This window comes from Halyomorpha halys, unplaced genomic scaffold (genome assembly GCF_000696795.3).
Source record: "Halyomorpha halys isolate HHAL.00 unplaced genomic scaffold, Hhal_1.1 Scaffold787.1, whole genome shotgun sequence".
NCBI classification, from domain to species: Eukaryota; Metazoa; Arthropoda; class Insecta; order Hemiptera; family Pentatomidae; genus Halyomorpha; species Halyomorpha halys.
Window position 1 is genome coordinate 395,757 of NW_027112661.1, and position 17,506 is coordinate 413,262.

The 17,506-nt window shown below is 29.3% G+C and overlaps 1 protein-coding gene across 1 annotated transcript in view; it reads left to right on the top strand.

Moving 5' to 3' along the window:
- The window catches only part of LOC136796526 (uncharacterized), a 278,618-nt gene extending 266,568 nt beyond the window's left edge, over positions 1 to 12,050 (top strand). The window contains exon 3 of the mRNA XM_067050472.1: positions 11,727 to 12,050. Within this exon, the coding sequence (XP_066906573.1) occupies positions 11,727 to 11,730 (4 nt within the window). The 3' untranslated portion in view covers positions 11,731 to 12,050. The remainder of the gene's footprint in view (positions 1 to 11,726) is intronic.
- Positions 12,051 to 17,506: the final 5,456 nt, after the last annotated feature.

Consider the following 17,506-nt stretch of genomic DNA (forward strand, 5'->3'; position numbering starts at 1 on the left):
TAAACAGATATTTGAAATTAAAATTCATAAGTTAAAAGGCTTCTAAAAAAGCAACCACGTCAGAATTATGCATTTCACAAAATATCGAATAAAATAATAGGTTAAAGAGATCTTTTTTTTTTTTTTTAATGTGGATGTGAAATGTGAAATGTCGAGATCTAGAACGCAGAGAAGTCATTATGCATAGATTCTTGGGATACACAACCTACGCTTCTGCTTCAGTTATGAACCTCGGCAAGATTAGCCCACGCATTTGATTTTACGCATAAATTTTACAGTAATAGCTATTATCAACAAGTTTTATCTTTTCTCTCGGCATTTCAACAACGGAATGGACAATATTTAGTCATGTTATCGAAGTAAAATAATTAGATAAAACAAACAGGTGATGATACCACCAACGAAGAATCTGCATATCTATATCCATTATGCTCCATCGGAACCAATATAGAAAAGATTTTATGTTATCCTCCCACCGACTACTTAGAGAATTCGTAATGCATTTATTCGGCATCTGAACATAATACACAGCTTTTCTCATATTTTACTCTTCAACTAGAATTAATTAGTTTATGTAGTACAATCTACTCAGATATTATACCAATAAACACATTAAAAAAAAAAAAAAAAAAAAGAAAGATCATGAGAACATGGTCAGGGGTTCGGTTAGCACAGCTAAACAAATTGTATTTATTTGTGTTATTTTGATGACTGCATCCCCGACCATCTTCTCCTCGTATCAATCAACGATCAAAATTTTTTCATGTTTGTAAAATAAAACGGTCAAATGTATGGTAAAATATTTACACTATTTTGGTGTTTTGAATATACAATAGTGTGTTTTCACGGGCCTCGTACGATGGACAATAATAAATCCAGAAGAATTAATTATAACTTCCTATATTTTTTCATATTAATTTATATTTAAGTACGTAGCAATAGCGATTTTTTTTACTAATATGAAAACTTATGTGCTGCTTTGTTGCATTCTGGTAATATGCCTTTTTTTTTTTTTATATATATATAAAAAGGACAGGACTAAGGAATTTCAAGGCGGAGAAATAAAATATATTTAGTCTTTAATATTTTCTTGACATTTCCTGTTATTGTATACCCTAGACTCATACACTTTATCACGTCAACATATACCTAAATATCATAATAAATTATAAAACCTACAAGACGAGAGTTTCAGTATTCTGAGCAATGGGGCTGGTTCTTCTGTTAGTCCCTTTTGGGTCCATCTGAGTCACTTGTCAAGTCTCGGATAACGGAACTACGCTACAGTTATAAGAAATGCATTATTAAAAGATGCTAGAACTCAGGATGTGGAAGGATTGCAAAGAAGTGTAAATACTTTATTGGATTCGTCAATGTTTTTATTAATAAAACAATAAACTTTCTTCAACGGATTTAGTAAAAGAAAACGGAGAATAAGAGGGCATAGAAGAAAATTTACAAAAAACTTATTGGAATGATAAAATAATGGTTTATTATTCGAATTATTTAATTATATCAATAAATAAAGGTTAATAAAATATCTGGTATTTTTTTAGATTTTATGTATTTTGAAGCCTGAAACTTCATTCCAAACTAAAACCAGAAACAACTGTTCTTATATTTAAAACAATTCTCAGGCCACTGCTGATGTACGGGTGTGAAGTCTGGGGAGCGGCATCCTTCACGAAAAGGAAAAAAAACTACAATCTTTTCAAAATAAAGTCCTAAGAATCGCAGTTAATGCTCCTTGGTTCATAAGAAATAGCCAATTGCATCGCGAATTACAGATGGAGTCAATAGAGGATTATATCAAAAAACAGTTCCACTCTCAGTTACCGACAGTTAAAGGAGCAGTGACCTACAAACCTGGGAAACTCAACCTCAACCCGAAGACTGAAGCCCAGACAGCTGCATGACATTCTGTTATAAATTTTAATAAATATAAAATTAATTCATAGTCACACTACCTTTATTTTACTTTTTATTATTACTCATTTTATTTATTCATTATTATTATTATTCTTTTTTTCTATTTTCTTCTCTCGTCCCTTTTTCAAATTAATATGTTTCTTTTTCCTATTAGAGGGCAATTGTTTGTTTTATTTAAGTGTACCAAAATCATTACTTTCCTCTTTTATTAAGAAGCATTATTCTTATCTATTTATTTTTTTCTCTTCTTTTAATAATAACATTGTTTATAGTTAGGGGTGTCTTTTGTACGAGACTATACCCCCCATAACCAACTGTTTATATATAATATAACGGTTATATCAACCATGTAAGGCCCACCAGCCCGATCTGGTATAAAATAATATATATATAAGCTTGAAACTTCAAAACTTGAGAGGATGGAGGTTGAGAATGTAATGTTGAAACATCACTTCCTTGTGTTTAGGTTGGTTTTCCTTACCAATGAACACTCATTTCAGGCCCACTACTGGTAGATGTCCCTTGGTTTATTAGTAATCAATTACATTGCTGGAATCGATAGATTAATTAATCAAAAAATGTTATAAAGAACTTCTTTCAGCATGCAGTTAAAGTTGCACTGCCTTACAAACTACGAAATCCAACTTCTCAAAGACTGAAGCTCTGGCTACTGCAAACTATTTTGCTATAAACTCTTAAATTATTTGATTTTTATTATAATCGTTAATTGTTTTCTCAATTTATTTATTCATTATGTGCCAGTTGTCTATTATATTAATTCAATAAATATAACTGTTGGGACCACAGCCTGGTTGTCCTACTGACGCCCTTGCACAATATCCAGAATAAGCTAGGTTCTACGGATAGTTAAATTGGGGCTTTAAATACTGTGTTGTTATAGGATTAAAAAATAGAAATAGAAAATTTAAAAATTCCTGTAAATGGACGGGCAATGATGAAAAAAAATAATAGGTGAAATAGAGAGGGAGAGAAAAAAATTGTGAACAAGGAGTATAATATGATTGATAAAAAAATAAAACAATAAAGAAAAATACTATTTAATATGAAATGAATAACATAGAAAATATAAAATAGATGAAAATACTTCAAGGAAGATGATAAATGATAATATGCTTGATAAAACAGAAAAAAAAATCTTGTTTGAAAGATAAAAATATATTAAAACGATAAAAAGAAAATTTAATTAGAATATAAATTAAAAGCAAAACGATACTAATTAGGTATAGAATACTACAAAATAAATCTAACCTAAAGAGATCTGGATAAAAACCATTAATAAATTACAATGGTATATTCAAATTAAAAATTACTATTGGTTTTAATTAATATTGGTACTAGTTAATAATTACTATTGATATTATAATGTGGGCTTTAGAAACAGAAAGATATGTATGAAGAATAGGTGAGATACTTGCAGAGATGAAACTACATTGATATATGATATAAATATATTGACAGAGATAAAAGTTAGGTATTGGTGAAGCTGATTGAGATGTAGATAGAGGAGAAATAAATCTAAGATAGGTAGAACAGACTGAGGATAGGTAATAATGGGTAAATGAAAAGATATACACATTAGGTAAGTTAAACAGACTGAGTTATTTATAATCCAAAGAGGTTGCCAGAGCAGTAGGTAGGAGTTACCTCTACTAAGAATTACTTAATTTAACATTTTTTTTATTACTGTAATACATTTAAAGAAATTTAATAGTGCATGATTTAGGACAGTAAGGAGTAAAATAAAGGGAAAAATATGAGTTGATTTTTAAATATAATTAGTGTACATTTATCAAATTAAGGTAATGGGCCAAAAGTGGCCTGAACAATAACAAATAATCTTATGTTTGTAATTGTTTTTCTTTCTTTCATTCTTCAATTACTATTCTGTTAATTTTTTTCGTATAATTTATTTTTATTGCTATTATAATAATTATAATATTGTAAATAGTTATGGACGAATTTTGTACGAGACTAAACCCGCACGTTATCAATTGTTAAAAGGATATTAAATTGTTATAACCACCTAAGCCATACATACATTACTGATCAACACAGTAATGGTTAAATATTCCTAAAAAGGCTTGGTAAAGAGAATTTATATCTAAGTTTGAATCTAAATCTTGAGTTCAGCTAGGTTGAATGAAAATGGATATAAATAGCGTGCATCTCCTACAGATGAAGTTCTTGGTTTTTTTTCTTAAAAGGAAAGAGCGCAGTGCAGACGCCCATAAAAAAATTAATGCCCATGGGAATGACGTATAAGGAAAGTCTGAAAAACGTTCTCCTAGTTAAGAAGTATAAATTCAACTTGTAAGCTGAACATTCCAACGGTGGAGATGACCGAATCCAAGATTCGGATAAAAATCCTGATACTATTACTGATAAAATTTCGGAAATTCACATTATTACTAGCATTGTAGATCTGAAGTTTTCATGGAACTCACGAGGTGTAAATACAAATTTAGAAGAGTGGTGTGGTAAATTGCAGTATGAAATTAAATTGACTAAATTATTGCAATAGACTTATCCAAAAGACTATAGTGGGGCCTAATTGAACATGTAAGAAACCCACATCATAACCCTCGAAAAATGGTGTCGTAATTGGAGGATTAAAATAAATACCAACAAATCCCATCAAATCACCTTTACCCTTCGCCGTAAACCTACCGACTTCCCTACAGTTTCCTTTAATAATGTTGCTCTTACCCCTGTGGAACCGATCCGCTACCTTGGATTACGTCTGGACAAACGATTAACCCGAAATACTCACACAAGACTGAAAAGACTTACGGACAAACGGTACTTGGTAGAAAAACGGTCTAAAGTTCCAACTCATTACAAAAAGACTGATATAAATTACTGTAATGAGACCAATCTGGACGTACGGAGTTGAGCTTTGGGGTTCCACTAAACCTTCGAATTCCTCGTGTATCCAATTCTTACAATCCAAAATCCTTTGTAAAATCCTCAATGTTCCTTACTTAGACACAAATGAAATAATACATGATAACCGCAAATTTTGATCTATCCTTAGTAATATATATATAAGTTACAGTCAGCTGGTACTTCGATGTCAGCTGACTGAGCAGACTAGCTGATCATGTGTATATATAAAGATGTGCTGAACCCAATAAAGCCAGTATGTTACAGCAGTTCAAACGTGTTACATCTTATTCCTTCTTCTCTTTTTTGACATTTTGCTTTCGCCAATACTTAACTTATATATATTGTTTATACTTGCCCACGCTCAGCGAAGAAGGGGGTGAGTTAAAGGAAAATAATAAAAAAAAAAAAGTATAATCGCCAAAAGGGAAAAAAGACAAAACAATAAAGAATAAACGGCTCCTTAGGCGCCACGTTATTTTTTTCCTTGGAAATAACGAAAACCCCAAAGCAATATGCCCACAATATACCCTTATATGAATAATAATCGAATTATAACCACTGGCGAATACCTTTACCCGTAGACAACAGAAAACCTCCCATCTGTTGAATTATCGAAATATTAAGTTAACATAACAAAAAAAATAGGTAAAATTAAAAAGTTGGAAGCAGTGTACATGCATAAGTATGAACAGAAGAACTATATGTACAAAAGTTTAATGATAAGAAGAAATATATGTACACAGAATGAAAAAGGAAAGAAAAGAATTCATATCAATTAATAAAACAATGAGACTTATAGGCTGACTTAACTTAAACTTAAATGATTAATTTATCAACTATTATTTACATTACTGCACAAAGGAATATAAAAGTGACATTAAAATAAAATTTAGTTCGAACCCCACGTAGTCTTAAGGTGTACTCCTGGCAGAACACAAGGTTATCCGATATCTTCTTTCCGGTCACCGTATTACCAGAATTATAGAGATATAACCTCTAACGATGTCATGCCACAACTCTCTTATCCAGCTGAAGATTCCCCTTCACAAAACCAAAGCCCACTCATCGCTCGTGTTTTTGTTTTTCCCCATAATCCCTTTTGTCTACGCAGATATCGCCAGTGTTTTTATCTTACCATGGCAATCGTAACAACATAAAGACCTTAATGTTCCATATGTAACCGATCTAGCCCGAACCAGATACCATTCATTGCATTGTAAATTCCCTAACCGCCCAAACCCACTTAACCACAAACCTTCCATTCCTGAATATCCTCCGAGGCGACTTAGAAGAAAATGGCCACGAGACTTGCTAATGTAAAAACGTGATTTGAGTGCTATTAATGGGTAGTTCTTCTACACGCCTGTTTCACTTCATTATAAACTAAAATCAAATTTACTGGATGTATTTATATAGATGTACAGTTGTAAAGTTTAATAAAAATATTAGAAAAAAAAATTATTACTCAAAAATGTAAAAGAAAAAGATCTGAAATTTTGCATTTATCCTTACTGATAGTGCTGTATAGATTATAACATAACTCATTGATTTCTTAAACATAATTTCTGGATAATTGCTTGATTTAATTGGAACTACTGACATTTGAAAATCTTACTAAAAAATAAAACGAAAAAAGTAATATAAAATATAAACATATCATTCCAATAATATATAACTGTTTTTTTTATATTGGATACATGTAAAATAAACCTAAATTTTAATTATATGTAATCTTTACAATTTCTTCAGACTGGTTTTTATTGTTTAAACAATATAAATTGTATCCAATTTTAGTCTCAAAAACCATTTATATTTCTTTATTAAGTCCAACATTTCGGCAATTTTGCCAAGGTCGTTATTTCAGTCCACAATTACCCTATGAGACATTAAAACACAGGGGAGTCATATACATTTACTAATGAGCAATCCTTAGCTTATGACTAATTACCTTTTTTGTAAATTCTTCATATCAAATTAGAATTAAACCTTTTAATTACAGTTAATATTCACTATTATAATTTATCAGAATATTTATAACCTTCCCCATACTCAGATCAGGCATTTAATTAATTAATTTCAACTATATTTTGGTTAAATTTCTCTATTTCTTTTATCATTACAATTCGTACCAAGGCTAATTATAATTATCAACATTAAGTTTATCCCATATATTAATTTTACTTTAAATCAATGCATAGTATTGGTTCAGATTTCTTGGCAGGAAAAAAATTCATATTTGTTATTCCCACTTCGAAAAACACTCGAATATTTACAGTAACAGAAAAATAGGAATTTTTCGTTCATAAATTGAAAATCACAAAAAACTTCATCTACTATATCACTAATCTACGCAAAACCTGTTAGTTGGTAAGTAGGAGTTGTGTGAACGCATCCAGATTTTTAGAAATAGATTAGGCAAAATATGTGTTTGTTTTTTTAATTTTAATAATGATCTATAACTTAAGTATTCATTTATATAATACTCTTTAAAAGATTTCTGTATATCTTCAGATAATCCCTTTATATCGTTGAATTCATTAAATTACTTATTATTTACTATTTCGTTTTCTGTATTATATTTTGAACTTTTAAGGTTAATTTCCCAAATCTTGTAAATTAATTTTTTGGGTAAACATTTTTAGGAATGTATTAAATATCTTATTTTAAACTGTATGTAACCTACTTTCATCTGTTATTCTTATAATTTTTTTTATATTATTATTAATTATTTTATATTTCATAGGATATGGGTGGCAAATATAATAATTCAATATATCACTGCTTGTTACTTTCTTTGTCCTTTTTGTGGTAAGGACAAAAAATGTTTTTTTAATACTCTAATGAGAATGGTAATATTACCTCTGTTCTGTTCATGATATGAGGAGTATATAAATTAGTTGATGACCGTAGTAATAATTAATTATCTCTTAATAAGGTAATTAATTCAATCAAATGATTTGGTTATAGAATATATTAGCTGACACGCGCCTCAGTAATTCGTCCGTCTGTTAGTAAAGTGTGACCCTCTACGTAGGCCAAGAATAAAAACAATGAACACAAGCTCATTCAAACTTGCCAAGCATAATAGAGGTCCCTTATTATCATATTAACGCTTGAATACAAATTGCTCAACTTGTTCCGGCTGTATTAAATGTTACCGTTGAATAAATTAAAATTAAATAGTCCTCGAATAATCTGCCTGGTTTTGAAGAACAATGGATTTATACTAGGATGTATATAACTTAAAAACCAAACACATATGTTGCCTAATCTATTTCTAAAAATCTGGATGCGATCAATCAACTCCTACTTTTAGTACAAGAGCCAGGGGGAAAAAAAGGCAGTTATCTCACCCCAATTTTTGATTACTTTAATGAAAACTATGTATAATTACTAGCCAAAATTGATGAGTCTGCCAAATATAGGTAGGAGGAATAAAAAATGGCGGCTGTTTCAAAAACTTAAAAAAACATTATTTTTTCATTCGGAGCTCTAAATCTTAAAAACTACCAACAAGACTAGAAAATCTAAGAGAACATTATTTAAAGAAGAGTAAATTTGCCCTAATAGAGCTACTAACGTCCAATAGTTCTCGAGACATAGCTTTTTAAAAAGCAAAATGTCTTAAAAATCTACTGAAAGATTAGTAGTAAGTTAATTTATTTTGAGAAATCTATATCTCAGGAACTATGTACAGATGCCTATTAGCACTCAAATTAAAGTTAGTTTAATGGACTGTAAAGAAGTTAATGACCTTCGTAGGAATAGTAGTTTTCATGATATTTGTTAAAATAAATTAATTTATAGTTGTTCGGACAATAAGTTTGATTTATAAAAAACTTTATTTCAGAAGTCATTGGACGTACAGTTGTCTGCCATTGAAATTAAAGCTAGTTAAATTTACTACAAAATAGTTAATTATGTTAATTATCTTTGTAGCAGTAGTATTTTTTATGATATTTGACAAAGTAAACTAACAAAATGCTAATTTCTAGTTGTTCATTTAAAACGTTGGATTTTTGAAAATATATATCTCTAGATCCATAAGCCGCACATATGTCTGCCAACACTCAAAATAAAGGAAATTAAACTTTCTATAAAGTAGTTTATGACACTTATCTTCGTAGGGGTAGTAGTTTTTATGATATTCGCATATGAATATAAAATTGGCAAATGATAATTTGTCCGAACAACTATAAATCAATTAATTTTAGCAAATTTCATGTAAACTATTACTCCTACGAAGATAAACTACTTTATAGCTCATTAAACTAGCTTTAATTTGAGTGGTAATAGATATCTGTACGTCAAATGGTTTTTGAGATATAAATTTTTCAAAATAAATTCACTAACTACTGATCTTTCAGTACGTCCAATACTAAATTTTTCTGAAACGTTGTTTTTTAAAAAGTTATATCTCCAAAAATATTCAACATAAATAACTCTATTAGGGCTCATATTTTAGAAAATTTACTATTCTTTAAATGACGTTCTCTTAGGTTTTCTTGTGTTGTTCCTACTTTTTGAGATATAGAGCTCCGAATGAAAATTTTTTTTTTATCTCTGAAACAGCCGCCATTCCTTTATTCCCTTTAATAAAAAATTGTGGTGAAATAACTGCCTTTTTTCTCCTCTTGGACTCTTCTACTACATGGTCTGTAGAGCCAAACGAAAAAAAAAAATATTCTTAAGTTGACGTGTATTTTACTTAGAGAAACCTTCAAAATAGAACATACTAAAATATGAAATCCTATGAATTAGTTATAGTCAAAATCTTGAGAGCGTCTATTAGTAATAGTCTGAGTACAGGAGCTCGCTGCACAAAATCCAGGCAATAAAACAAACTTTTATAAATAATTTTAAAAATTATTTTCTACAGAATTTCACAGTTTACACGTACTTCTGGAGGTCCTAAATATCCTCCTAAGTAGCTAATGAATTGAACTAAGTAACGGATTATATTTTTATGTTCACCAATAAATCCAAACGGCAAATCCTAGCAAACATTTTATGGTACAACATAACTCATCAATTTGTTTGAGCAGTATATCATAAACCTAAAATCTTTGAAAATTTTTCTTCAAACTTTAACAAAAATTGAGGTTCTGAATACAATATATGAGACCACAATTATAAAGTATTTTTAGCGGAGTTGCTGAGCAATTATTAATAACTAATCAGTTTGAAAAAGTAATCACTAACGAAATTTTAAGTTTTTTTTCGCCTATAAATCATAAAAAAAGGTGCATTATAGTAAAAATTTTACAGTAATAAAAATTAAGTTATACCTAAAATGAAACCATAACTTAATTCGGTCAAGGACATGGTGTGAATAAGTTTATATAAGTCCATTAAATTAATAAATTATTTCATTCCATGAATGATTTGGTCCATATGCAACAAGAGCAGAAGGGTTATGAAAGTTTTCTTAAAACTGATTTTTTTTTCTGAAAATTATTTTTCTCGTTTTTACATTAAAACGACATTAAAAATTTTTTTTTAAAATGTTAACAATCGTATAACGAATAATAAACATTTTCTATACTGATATATAAAAATTTAAATCTAACTATAAAAAATTTGTTATTTAAAATAATTTGTTTTGTACTTCGAAATTTTAAAACTTTTAAAAATCTCTAAATCCATCCAGTGAAACTGGTCATACTTAGTTATTATTTGTATTTTTTTATAATGTGCTCGTGTTTTGCTATATTTATAAATGTTACTAAAGTGTGGTTGAAAGGTAAAATGTTTTATAAACTCAAATTTGGTATTTATAAATGGATGTATGACGTTTGCAAAATTTCTCTGGTTTGAAAAAAATAATTAATATAAAAATTTTCTTCCAAGTGCACAGGTTTGTTAGTTTCCTTAATATTTATAATGGAAAATTGACCGTATTTAAAGGCTTAAGAATAAATTATGACCTTTGAGACTAAAATCTACAGGTAGGAGCCGTGTTTGAAACACTCTTGGCAGAGGAGTCTTCTGATCTAATGCAGGTTTATCAGACCTTAATTTCGTTTTAACAGTCTAATTCTGCTGTATACTTGACAAAGACAAAAATTTAATCTTATATTTAAAATAATGTTTTGTCAACTTTATTCTTTTCAAAAACTTTCCAACGTTTCGACCCTCAGGTCATTCTCAAGGATACCTACAAAAAGGTTTTTTAAATTTTATATGACAATTTCATTATTTTCTTCGCTTACATACTGATTTCTTTGGCCCTAACTTTATTTTTATGTCATTTTCTTTTTTAAAATCTTAAAAATTCCGGCTAATTCCCTTTGTCCCATCTTTAAATAAATTAATCATTAAAATAATATCATAACATTATAAATTTTTTTTGTTTTTTAAAAAATATAGATTCCTACTTACATAACTTTTTTTATATAATTCCTTCTTAAACTTAAAACTTTTACAATCCACTTCTCTTCTTTCTTTCATTTACATTTGCAACCTTAAAACAGAACCTACCTTCAACAGATTAGGACTCTATTATCACCTTATCATATAACATAATTTTTCTTAAATCATTAATTTACATTTTCAATATAATTTAATTAACATTTATTACTAATTATTCTGCTTACAACACAAACATTTTTTAATATATTTAAAATCTATAATTATTTTTTTTCCTTTTAAGAGGATATAAAATTTTAGTAGGTATCCTTGAGAATGACTTGAGGGTCGAAACGTTGGAAAGTTTTTTGAAAAGAATAAAGTTGAGAAAAAAAAGGATCAAATTTGTTTTTAAATAAACTAAACCACTCTCAAACAGGAATATATTAATAAAAATTAATCTAATAATGTTTCGTTTTAAAATTAATTATTATTGTATTTAATGATTTTTATAAATATTAATAAACTTATTTTTGTTACAGGTAGGGTTCACCCATCATAGATAAGCTGAACACAAGGATTGAGTTGAACATTTTCTACAATTCACACAATGAAGGTAAAAAAAAAATTGCTCACAGTGTTAGCGGTTTGTGTACTAGTCGAAAATTGAAATAGAAATATGAAGAGTGAAATGTGTTTAAAAAAAATTTTTGTCTCCTCTAAAATCAAATTCTAACGATAATCCTTATCCGTACTATCACCGCTTTCATAGGCCTCGTAACTTTCAAGATGTTTTCATGTAGGACTTACTTTGTTTTAATAGATGTAAAATTTATCAAGAATTGTATTTGTAATTTAATCATCACTATTAAAACTAATGCAATCAAACGTTACTTTTAGAGGGGGGGGGGCGGGAACTGTCGAGGAATGCCCTTAAAATTGTAATTACATTTGCCTTTTACCCGCCGGAGACGTATTGAGTATAGACATAAATAAATAAAGGGGTGACCTTTTAGTTGTGATTAGTTGCTCAGCAGATTTACGATAAAATAGCTCTCCTTACTAAATATCAGATTAAGCTTTTTATAATTTTTTTTTTCTTAATTTCGAAATAGGGGTTTCATAAAAAAAGTTCGCTTTTATTGGCCGAGTATAAGGTCGAATATTAAAATGAAGATATGCCGAAGAAGGAAGAGGGCTTTAGAAAGCTGGTTCTGCCCCACAATCATTTCGAGTCCAGTTCGGAACGGTGAAAAGTTATTAAACCAGATTGACTACTTTCTTTCATTCTCCGCGCCTAAGTCTTTTTACAACTTCTGTTCGTACTGCTGCTCAATTATGAAAAGTGCCAGTTTAGTTATATCAGTCTGCCTAATTGACAGCAGGTTCCGAAATTTCCACTGGGCTTTATTTTTGTCCTTTGAGCAAGTGAGGCACGTGTTAGATGAATCTGTAAATACACAGGAAAATATAATACTCTATTTGAAAATATGGTGTTCTTCAAAAAAGTCATTTTCGTAATACTCATGCGGAACGCTCTTCAAAAATCATTCTCTTAACGCCCTAATTTGAGATGAAATTAATCCTTGCTTGTTTTACGACAGATAATTCAAAAGTATATACGCAGTATACTTTTTCAAACTAATTTTCCAAATGAGCCATTAAGTGGACTGATTTACTAACTTAAATTTCAACATTTTTAAGTACTTTTAATATCAATCGTGTTTACAAAATTAAAAAAAAAAAAAAATTATTTTGCAAAAGTATATCAGAAATAGCAAAACATAACAGTTTACTAAAATTTACTGCTACTCATAAACATTTATTCGAAGTTATTTTTTTATGAAATCTATATTCGAACTCTTCAAAATTTTATTATAATCTGTCACAACCTGGTGAAATACATTTATAAGAAAATTATTTTAAAAAAAAAATATTTTCAAAATACTAAGTATGATTATAAGGAATTAGTCATTCCATCAACAGAAAGGCTCATATATGAGTTAAATGAAATTTTAAAAATTGACCATTTCAAAACTATGGCAACATGAAAATTATAATCAGACTGGTGAAACGGAAAAAAAAGAGTATGCGCCTGCCAGTTAAACAGTTCAACTTAGAACAAACTTTTTATTTATGCGTTTTTAGTCATTTTCCATTATCTTCTATAGCTTTGTAAGTCATAGTTCTCTCAATAAGGGCAGTGTGTGAGGGCGTTTTAAATCTTTATGTTAAATAGGAACTTGAGTTATTACAAACTTTTTATTGTATTAACATCAAAATCCTATTTCTTTTGGTCAGTCTTTTCCAAAAAAAAAAAATAAATCAATTATAAAAGGAGTAAGAGAGAAAGTAAGTATAGAAATAAAATGCCCAAAGAAGTTTATAATACAAAAACAGCTAGTCAGTAAACACCAAAAAATGTCTTCAGCTATGGTTTTGAGAGTTAGCACATTATATGTCACAGAGTTACTAATTACTTTCCAATTAGAGCAATTTGAAACTAGGAAATGAAATTACAATTAAGATTAGTAATTACAACTACTTTATGGACCACTGTAATAGTGATAATGGTTCGAAATTACAATTAATATTACCAAAGTAATCACGACTATATTTTACTGTAATTAGTAAACTGATGTACATCCAATCAATATATGTTATAGTCCAATATAGAGAGTGTGTAGCAGTAGTAAGGCACAACTTTAAGGGCCCAGGTTTGAATCCTGGGCTGTGGCAGATAATTATTTTCTGTTTCATTGTAGTTGTAGGTCAGCCCTGACTGTTCGGGAGCCCTCTGGGGTCTACCCACCCTTATTAAGTCGGTATCCTTAATTGGGTAAAAATCTGGTGGTCAAGCATTATTCTGACTAAATCACCTCCTTGCACAACCGTCGGTCTAGTGACAGTATTTCCTTACAAAGTACTGCACCCTTCTTAGTGAATTGGAGCGGTACAAATTTAATTTGTTTTTAAATTGTCGAGTATAAAGTGAGATGTGCTATCGTTATGCAGTAAATATATTATTTTTTTTTTTTTGGTTGGCTGTTTAAATGGCACACACTATCCTTAAATCTGTACTTAAGTAATCTCATGTTTTTAAGGCCTGATGTCTAACGCCTGTTTAAACGTTGACTGCTTGGTTAATTACTGCTATTTAAGATACTTAAGGGTTTGTTTTGGAATATTTCAACAATAAACTAACAATGTTGAAGTCTAGATCCTTTTTTAGAGTTATTTATCTTATTAGTCAACTAATTACATATATTTTAGCTTAGTCTAGTTTTATTGTTTGAGGCTATTCTATCATAGATCCATCAAACTGTTGTAACCGACCTATTTGCTGGAACAGGTAAGTCTTTAAGATCCCATCTGGTTAGTCCAGGTAGACGAACCAAAATCTATCTTGAATACATTAACTCTGGAATTGTATAACGGTACGTGAGCTTCGATCAGTAACCCTTTAAGCAACGCATATTAAATTTTAGTATGGAGGGGAAACCGTTTATTCCTCCATTTAAATAGATCATCAATAATTTTGTTTTAGATAATTCTTTATTTAAGTAATCATATGAAAGAGAAGGGGCCTAAATAATCGGATGTTGATGTTAATTAGCAGTAAATAAGACCTCAGAGCTTTATGTTATGCTCCCGTCGACTTTTAGTTATACTAATATTGTTCTCATATTATCTATTTTAATTATCGGGATATGTAAATTCATAACATAGTTATTCACAAGATAGTGTTAATTTTTAGTAATGTAGCATTCAGACACCATCATATAAATACAAATAAAAAATATTATATATAAAAAACATAAATATATTCAAAGAAAAATATTATATATACATTTTACAAATAATATTGATAGTGCTTAGATCGAGTTTGTATTGTATACTATTTCTTGTTTTATAGATGAAGAAAAAACTTGTTTGTATCACCTGAGTTGAAACTCAGAAAATGTTAGGCGATAAAACAAATCAAAAAAATGTCTGAGTTGGTGGCAATATTGTTTAGAATTTACAGAACATTGACCTTATATAATGGATAGATGTTGTGAAATTTATTTATTTTTTTTTAATATCTTTATTGAAATTTACAACTATACATTTACATACATACATCCAGTAAATTTGATTCTAGTTTATAACGAAGAGAAACAAGCGAGTAGAAGAACTACCCATTCGTAGCACTCTAATCACGTTTTTATATTAGCAGGTCTCGTGGCCATTTTATTTAAAGGCGCCTCGGAGGATAGTCAGGAATGGAAGAGGAAGCAAGGTTAGAAACTAATGGGTTTGGGTGGTTAGGGAGTAATGGAACGATTGATATCTGGTTCGGGCAAGATCGGTCACATATGGGACTTTAAGGTCTTTATGTATGATTTTATTTCTTATAAAGTAAGGAGCATTGAGGATTTTAAAATCATAAAAATGTTGTATGGGATGTACAGAAACATCACTTGTAGTGAATTTATTTTGAAAAATTTATATCTCAAAAACCATTTGACGTACAGATGACTATTAGCACTCAAATTAAAGCTAGTTTAATGAGCTATAAGGTAGTTTATGATGTTTATCTTTGTAGGAGTAATAGTTTACATGAAATTTTCTAAAATAAATTGATTTATAGTTGTTCGGACAAATGTTCATTTGGCAAATTTATATTCATATGTGAATATCTTAAAAACTACTACCCCTACGAAGTAAGTATGACTATAAAGTCATAAACTACTTTATAGCAAGTTAAATTTCCTTTATTTTGTGTGTTGGCAGACATATGCGCGTCTTATGGACCTAGAAGTATATTTTTTCAAAAATCCAACATTTTATACCACTAGAAATTAACATTTTGTGAGTTTATTTTGTCAAACATAAAAACTACTACTCCTACAAAGATAAACATAATTAATTATTTTGTGGTAAATTTAACTAGCTTTAATTTGAGTGCTAATAGACATCTGTACGTCATGTAGCTGCTGAGATATAGAATTCTCAAAATAAATTAACAAACTACTAATCTTTCAGTAGATTTTTAAGAAATTTTGCTTTTTAAAAAGCTATGTCTCGACAACTATTAGACGTAAATAGCTCTTTTAGGGCTAATATTTTAGCAAATTTACCCTTCTTTGAATAATGTTCTCTTATATTTTCTAGTGTTGTTGGTAGTTTTTAAGATTTAGAGCTCCGAATGAAAAATTAGTGTTTTTTAAGGTTTTGAAACAGCCACCAATTTTTATTCCCCCTACCTATACTTGGCAGACTCATCAAATTGTACTAGTAATTATATCTAGTTTTCATTAAAGTAATAAAAAATTGGGGTGAGATAACTGCCTTTTTTTTCTTCCCGGCTCTTGTACTATAGATACTAACTCTACTAACCAGCCGGGATCTCCGGTGCACTTCTCTTTCCTCTATAAGTTGGGGGGAGAGCTTGGTTTGGGTTCCGCAGGCTGAATGGAAATAGAAATGATTGAGTTTAAGATGTTATTTTACTATAAATTTAATTTAATTTTGTTTTTTATTTAGTTTACTTATTATTATTTTTCTTCGCTTTTTTTATTTTGTTATTTAATTTATATATTTGTAAATATGGCATGAATAAGCTCTATGATACCTATTTCCATCATCTAGAAATATAAGACAGAATGTAATATTACATAATAAAAAAAAAGTGAAAAAGATACTAATTCACACAATCTCTTTTTCAGAATTTCAATCAAATTTTATCAAAATCTAAGAAACGCTTCGATTCATTATGATCGAACACAAAATTTGACTACAGACAAACATGGAATCAAATTTGTTCCTAGATGTCTAAAACCTAAATGTTTTCATTTGTAGGATATATAAAAATATGTATAAAATATTTGGAATGAGCAAAATTCAAATGAGGCTTATGTAAGAGGAATTGTATAAGGTTACTTATTATAAATGTCCCTGCTACCTAAAGGTTGCCATACCCCGACATATAATAATTTCGGAACGGCCGTCATTTCGAAATTATTTCCTGTGTGGTCTCATTAATGGAAATTTTGTCCAAATACGGGCAATATAATCAGATTTCTTATGACATTAAGAACGAAAATGAGAATAATTTATTTCATATAGGTTATGTTTTTAAATTTCCTTGACAGAGAATGTCTCGGTGTCCCGGTTAACAATTTTAATTGGTTCGTTAAGTTAAAACATAGATTAACATAACGGGATTCGCGAGTGCCCATCATGAACAGGACCTTGTGCACAAGTATCTATAACGAATTTTTGCATTTAAGCAGCATCAGCTCATTTGAAATATTAATGCAAAAAATATCATCAAAGA